Genomic DNA, 6,963 nt, shown 5'->3' on the forward strand with positions numbered 1-6,963 from the left:
GAGACAGCCAGCAGCTCCCCCAGGGAATTATAGGCTCCCGGGAACCTCATGGATCCTCCAGGAAGTTGCATGATTGTTGTAGGGAACTAGGAAGCCTCTGGGCTAGCAGTGGTTCAACAGCAAGGACTTTCTGGACAAGGTGGGCTGCAGGCAGACAGAAGGGGCATTCAGTGGCATCAGGGACAGACAGCAAATAGTGCGAAGCACAACCCAACGAGAAGACAGGCTCACCTTCCGCCCTTCTGAGTGAGACTTGCATTTGAATCAGGCACACAATCTCTCATCCCAAACAAACACGACTCGACTTTCAAACCCTATGCTAGGCTTTGGGGGTAGGGGTGGGAACAGATTGATTGGCAGTACAATGTCTCCTTGGCATTGCTTACTTTACAATGAACAGGTAGGCTTTGCACTCTCGCCAGCTCTCTCTTTATGCAAATAGGACTTTGACTAGTAGAAACAGACTGAGAACACCTGTGCTGCATCTTAGGGGAGTTTTATTGGGGGTGTGGTGAGGGCTGAATTGAGGCAGAAAGGTCATGCAATAAGGCCAAATTCTTTGAAAGAGATTGGGATGAAAGAGTTTCTCTTTGGTGACCTTTGATGTGAATGTTTTTTTTAAAAAAATCTAAACAATGGAGATAATAATACCTGTGTAGTAGCCCCCAGGACTCTTTCCCATGTGAGCCCTGAAGATTCTAGGTACTTTGTGTGCCAGCATAAACTTGAAACCTTGGCTCAATCAGTCAGCTGCTCAGTAAATAAACATTTATTAAGCACCTGTACTATACTCCAGGCCCTGTGCTAAGCTCTGGAGCCTCCACTGATGTATGTGCTTTCACAAAGTTAGAGGACCCATTAATGCAGTTGGAAAACATTTAATTAAAAAGCATAGCAAAATAAATGACAAGAAATGTTCTTTCTATACACACAGGGAGCACTCAATCACACAACCAGTGGGGAAATCACACATATATATGAATCAATGTAAAAGCATTGGACGTAAAAGTAGAAAAAACTAGACCATTTCTGTTCTCCAGGGACTCACATGGGGGGAGGAGGATACAACACATTTAGGAGGGCAAGGATCACATGTGAGCAGGAACATCCATTGAGGGCCGATCATACATAAAGAATTTGTGTGACAGTGGTTTGTGAAAAATAGCACATATAACAAGAACACGTGTCCAGGGAACACTACCAAGCGTACATTTGTAGACAACAAGTTTAAGTGGAAAACACATATGGAAATTATACATGCAAGGGGCATATATGAGGAGGGAACAAGTGTGATGAACAAGAGTGAACACATGCCCGGAACACATGTTGCAAGGTCATACTCATGAATGGCACACACATAGGGACATGTGTGTTCAGAATGGTTGGATGGCTAGAGCAAACTATACCTTCAGCGCTGCAGAATTATTGAAGGCCCTTGGTGTTGTCATTGGACTCTATCCACTGGGTGCTGGGCAATTTCTTCTGGGCATAGCATCATCTTTGTGTAACTCAATTCTCTACTGGGTATCCTGTTTCTGCTGTAGCCTCATTTTTCAGCTGTCCAGTGGGTCTCCATTCTCAGGTTGGACATTTCCACTGAGATCATGTTTGTGCAACTGCCATTTGCTACCATCTGCTTTTTCCCCCATGAGATTCCCCATTACATTGAAAGCTCTTTGAGAGCAAGGACAGTCTTTTGCCTCTTTTTGTATCTCCAGCATTTAGTACAATGCCTGGCACATAGTTGGGCCTTAATAAATGTTTATTGATTGATTAATTCTGTTATCAACATCTTCAGGTCTATCTGTATTTTCTGCCACCATCTACTGGTATGTCATGGCTAGTAAGTCTCTCCCTAGTAAGGGAAAAAATAGCCGAAGAATTTGAGTCATCACACTGAAGTTGTTCAATAAAAACCAGCAGAAATGCTAGGTTAGGATTCAATTTGGTCTTTTGACCACATTTCTCATGGGATCCACTAGAAATCCTTGTTCCTAGCCAGCTATTTGATTTGGGATTAGAAAGTTTTTATTTAACTCCTGTGCAATTCTCCATGATCAGTCTATGTCTCCAAACTGAGTTTGGAGAATCCACTCACAACCTCCAATGGAGCTAAGTGAAGACTAAGGCAGCAGAGTTCTGCTCAGCTTTTATAATGTTTCCTTATGGGAATGAAATAAACTTAAGGTCAAGAACAGAAAGGCTAGGTGAGGCTGGCTTTACTCTTCTCTTTAGTGTAAATATCTGTCAGCATCAAAAGAACTGAATTTTGTGCTAGTTCTGGCAGGCTCCAACCTCACTGCCCTCTCTACACCTATAACACTTCCCTCCAAGTTATTGGAGATATGTTTGGTAAACTGTTAAATTTATTAAGTTTATTGTGAAATGTCAGTTACAACGATTATTTTTTAAATTATTCTGATATTTTAGGCGATGAAGATTCTGTCTTTGGCATTTCCCAATTTTCATTTGACTGGGAGGAAGGGACATATCTCATTAGTTAAGTGATTATATATAATAATGTGGATGAAGTTTCAAGATTCCTTGGAAGATATAAGAATGGAGATAACCTGAGCTGACCCTCTCTTCTGATCATTAATATCCAGGGAAGCATCCAAGAGGAGGATGTGAGCTAGCCTAGTGTGCTGCACACTGTTGGGAAGGAGATCCAACCTAGAAGCCACACTGAAGAGGGACTCCATCTTGATGGTGAGGTCTTCCAGACACACTTGCTTCTGAATGGCTTTATACTGATTCAAGAGAGACCTAAATGAGAGACACAATCATTCCAGAGTTTGGCCTTCTTATTCATACAGACTAGGTCAAATGGATGAAGAATTGGCCCATTGTCCAGATAAGGACATGAAGTTGAATGGACAACCAATAGATCTCTTCCTCCATTGCTTGTATCTCGGACAGATGTTGACCACAGGTATTCCATTAGGCCCAGAATTGACTGGGAGGACAAGAATGGGCTGAATTGCCTTTGGCATACAGCAAAATTCTTTGAACAATCTCGGGCTTTTTTCTGAAATAAAGGCCTCTCCTTTCAATGCTAATATTCTTTTGCATTGTTGCGTACTTGGAGTCATGGTTCATAGTAGTCTCTGAAGAATTTAAATTGAGCACCAGCTAAAAGGGAATAGAGAAGCCCAGCTTGGATATGAGCAGACAATGAAACACAAAGAAATATCAAGATGAGTAGTATATAGGATGTCATGAAAGAAATCCAGTTGTTCTTCATGGTTGGGTAATTTTGGTCAGTTTCCTTATTTGTAAAATGAAGGTGTTAGACCAGATGTTTCAGAGGTCCTGTCCAACTCTCCATCTATGATACAATTGAGAAAAAAAGGATTGTCATGTGACCAGAAAGAGGTTTAGTTGTAGTCAGGAAGACTCGAGTTTGAATCTGTTGTCAGACATTTAATAGCTATGTGAGCCTGGGCAAGTCTCTTAACCTCTATATGTTCTCATCTATAAACGTGAATCATAATAGCACCTACCTCCCAGTCATGTTGTGAAGATCAAATGAGATATTAGTAAAGTGCTTTGTAAATGTGAAGGCTTTATAGAAATGCAATTTTTGTTATTCTAACTGATGGATAGTCTGCATTCTCAGTTGATACTTTTGAAATGTGAAGAGAAAGCCAGGAAGGCCCTCAACAGCTTGGGTGGATTATAGTGGTGAAAGCAGGAAAGGGCATGGGTAAGAGGCACATGGGTTGGGCTGGCATGACTGGGTTATGATTAGCATTATTGGAATGAATGAATAAATATACGAATGTGTAATTGAATGAATGAAAAAGGATTAATTAAGGAATTACTGTGTACTGGATATTTGGGAATGAACTTCAGGTAGCACACCCTGCTGGACAAGTATGCCAAAAGGCTTGGCTGGAAATAGTCAATTTCTCCTTAAGGGTTCATCAAGGAGTGGATGAGAATCATGATGGGCCAAAATAGGGCTGGAGGGATTTCACAGGCTTTTTCACACCTGGGTCACTGTGGGTAGGTCAATTAGTATCTTTTGGGCTCAGTTTTCTATTCTGTAAAATGAAGAGTTTGGATATGAAGACAGTTAGGTACAGTGGAGAGAGTGCATAGAATCAGAGATCCTGAGTTCAGATGCTGGTTTATTACAGCTGTGACCATAGGTGAGCCACCTTGTGTCTCTGGGCCCCAATTTCCTCCTTTGTAAAATGAGGCTGGAATAAATGAACTCTGAGGTGACTTTCCACTGTAAATTCTGAAACTATATGATCCTCTTCCTTCATTTGCTCACTCATTTAATCATTCATTTGATATTTATTTTATTAGTGTTTATTTTGGGCAGAGTACAAAGTATGTGATGGTAACTGGGAAATATACAAAGCCTAGGTAAAAGAGGACTGCTGTCCTTGTGGAGCTCACAATCTAGGGAGAGGACTAAGACACAAACAGATATCTACTGAAAAAATTTCCTGAATTTATGAAATGGTCTATAGGGAAGTGCAAGTGAGTGAACTCCCCCTATCAGCACAGATGGGTGCCTGCTCTGTAACTTGTGGTTTTGGAGAATGCCTAGGGCACTGAGATTAAGGAACTCCTGGAGAGTCCTGCACTGAATATGAATCAAATGTGGGTGTTGAAACCAAGACCAACTGTTTATCCAATAGTCTAGTTATGATTGGTGCCAGAGGCCAAGACTTTGCAGCATCTAGAAAAACGGGGAAGAAGGCCTGAGGAGCAGAAAAGGGGTGGGGATGGAATAGGAGAAGATGGGAACTTCAGGATTTGACTGGTTGTTGACCTGTGTGTGTCCCAAATCCACTTGCTCCACCACCTTACCTCTCCCTCCACTCCCCAGAGGAGGGCTAAATGCCCCCGTGGGCAATCTCTCTCTTCTCTCCCTCTCTTTTTTTTTACACTTCCTGTTATGGGTGTATAAGTAGGGTGCTGACCAAGGGGGAAGCACAGAGCTGGGGAAGCAGATCAAAGTAAGGATCCTGCTCTGTTCTCACACCTTGGTTACCCAGCCGAGGCTCAGTTGGATGGAGATGTTGGGCTGGAGGACTTTGCTCCACCCCAGACTCCAGCAACCAGAGCCCTTCTCTGTTGACCTGAGCCCTCTCCCTTTTCTCTCCCTCCAGATGATTTTCCTGCTCCTTCTGACCCTTCCCCTCCTGGGAAACTCAGTCCCTGTGATTCGAGGTAAGTTATAGTCCCATCCCAGCATTGCCTACACCCTGGAATTCCTGTTTCCAGTGCTCAGTCCTTTGGTGGCCTCATGGGGAGTGTCTCCTGGGATCCAGGAGAGAATGGTTCAGCTCTTTCCTAGGGACAGGGTAGTTTACTTAGAGCAGAGCTAGTTTCTAGGTGAATGGATCTCTGACTTCTCCCAGAGTGAAGGTGAGCTCATTCTAAGTCGGAACAGTTTCATTCTTTGCCCTTGCATTCTGGGCACATGGCACAATCCATTGGCACACAGTGGGTGCTCAATAGAGACTTCTTGAAGGATTGGCAGAAAGTTGTAGTGGAGAGTGCTAGACTTTGGGTAAGGAAAGACTTAACTTCAATCTTATTTCTGTTTCTAATATTTAGCCACTTGGGGACTCAGTTTCCTCTTCTGTAGAATGATAATACCTGTAATATCTATCCCCATAGAGTTGTTATAAGGATCAGATGGGATCATCAATGGACAGAGCTCATGGGAAGGTCAATTTAAACAATTAATATACTGTAGAAATGTCAGCTACTGTTCCCTTGTTTACCGGGAGACGGGTTATGGTACATCAGCTGTCAACCAGCTCTTGGCAGAGAATCTCAAGGCCAGGAGTGATCACTGGCAATGTATGAGATTCTGGCATGAAAGCTAGATGCCAGGATTCACAACACTGATGGATCTTCTTGCACAATAACCCATTTCACCACCCAGAGAAGCAGGAGCCTAGGATTGTTGGGGGCGTTGATGCTCAGGAGGGAGAATGTCCATGGCAGATCAGTCTGAGGACAAATGTTGGTGATTCCTGGATACATTACTGTGGGGGCTCTCTCATTGACCCCAGTTGGATCCTGACTGCTGCCCACTGCTTTACTCAGTGAGTCACCTTCCTCCCTCTCAGAGTTGTAGGGGTGCATGAAGAGGGGGTGGGACACAGAGAGCCTCAGGTTTCAGAGAAAGGGAGCTGGATTGTAGTTCAGACTGTGCCATATACTAACTCACTGAATGACCTTGGACAAGTCTCTTCCCCTCTCTCAGATTTCCAAAATGGAGATACCAATCCCTATCCTGACTTCCTCAGTTGGCTATTGGATGAAAAATCCCTTTTTCATGTGCAAAGTGCCTAACAGATGTATGGTACCGTTACTATGAAAAGATGAGAAATCTAGGGGAAAGAGAAGGAGAGTTAGCAGAAGGAGAGCTAGGGCATTTCCCTGTGTTATGGTGGTTGGTGTCTATGAGAGTTCCAGGAAGGTCCAAATGCCCAGTTCCGTGGTTGAGAGCTAGAGGGCACAGATGGGTACAACTGGTCTCAGGATACTTGGACTGGACCATGTAGCCCCTCTAAGGAATATTATTCTCCCTCTTTTTTCCAGATATGGAAAGGAAACTTCACAATATATGATCCAATTGAGGCAACAGAATCTATATGAAGATGACAACCTGGTGCCCCTGGAAGAGATCATCATTCACCCTAAGTACACTGATTTCAGGTCAGGCTCTGACCTAGCCCTGCTAAAACTCCAGTCCCCTGTCCAGCTGAATGCGAATGTCCAAACCATCATGCTCCCTGAAGCCTCGCAGATCTTCACTCCAGACATGGAATGCTGGGTCTCTGGTTGGGGGGACATTGGATTTGGAGGTGAGCTCTGAGAAGCTGGGAGTGGGTTGGAGGTGTAGGGCTCTGCAATGTCCCAGGATTTGTACAGGGCCAGCATCAAGGCCAAGACTAGGCATTGCAAGGACTGTGGTGAAGACAGCAG

The 6,963-nt window shown here is 43.7% G+C and overlaps 1 protein-coding gene across 1 annotated transcript in view; it reads left to right on the plus strand.

The window, feature by feature from the left end:
* The first annotated feature begins 5,129 nt into the window (after positions 1-5,129).
* The window catches only part of LOC114043636 (tryptase alpha/beta-1-like), a 61,990-nt gene continuing 60,156 nt past the window's right edge, over positions 5,130-6,963 (plus strand). Inside the window, exons 1-3 of the mRNA XM_027862705.1 lie at positions 5,130-5,190; positions 5,915-6,077; positions 6,577-6,842. Coding sequence (XP_027718506.1) covers positions 5,130-5,190; positions 5,915-6,077; positions 6,577-6,842 — 490 coding nt within the window. The remainder of the gene's footprint in view (positions 5,191-5,914; positions 6,078-6,576; positions 6,843-6,963) is intronic.

This window comes from Vombatus ursinus, unplaced genomic scaffold (genome assembly GCF_900497805.2).
Source record: "Vombatus ursinus unplaced genomic scaffold, bare-nosed wombat genome assembly UNPS02014770.1, whole genome shotgun sequence".
Taxonomy (NCBI): domain Eukaryota; kingdom Metazoa; phylum Chordata; class Mammalia; order Diprotodontia; family Vombatidae; genus Vombatus; species Vombatus ursinus.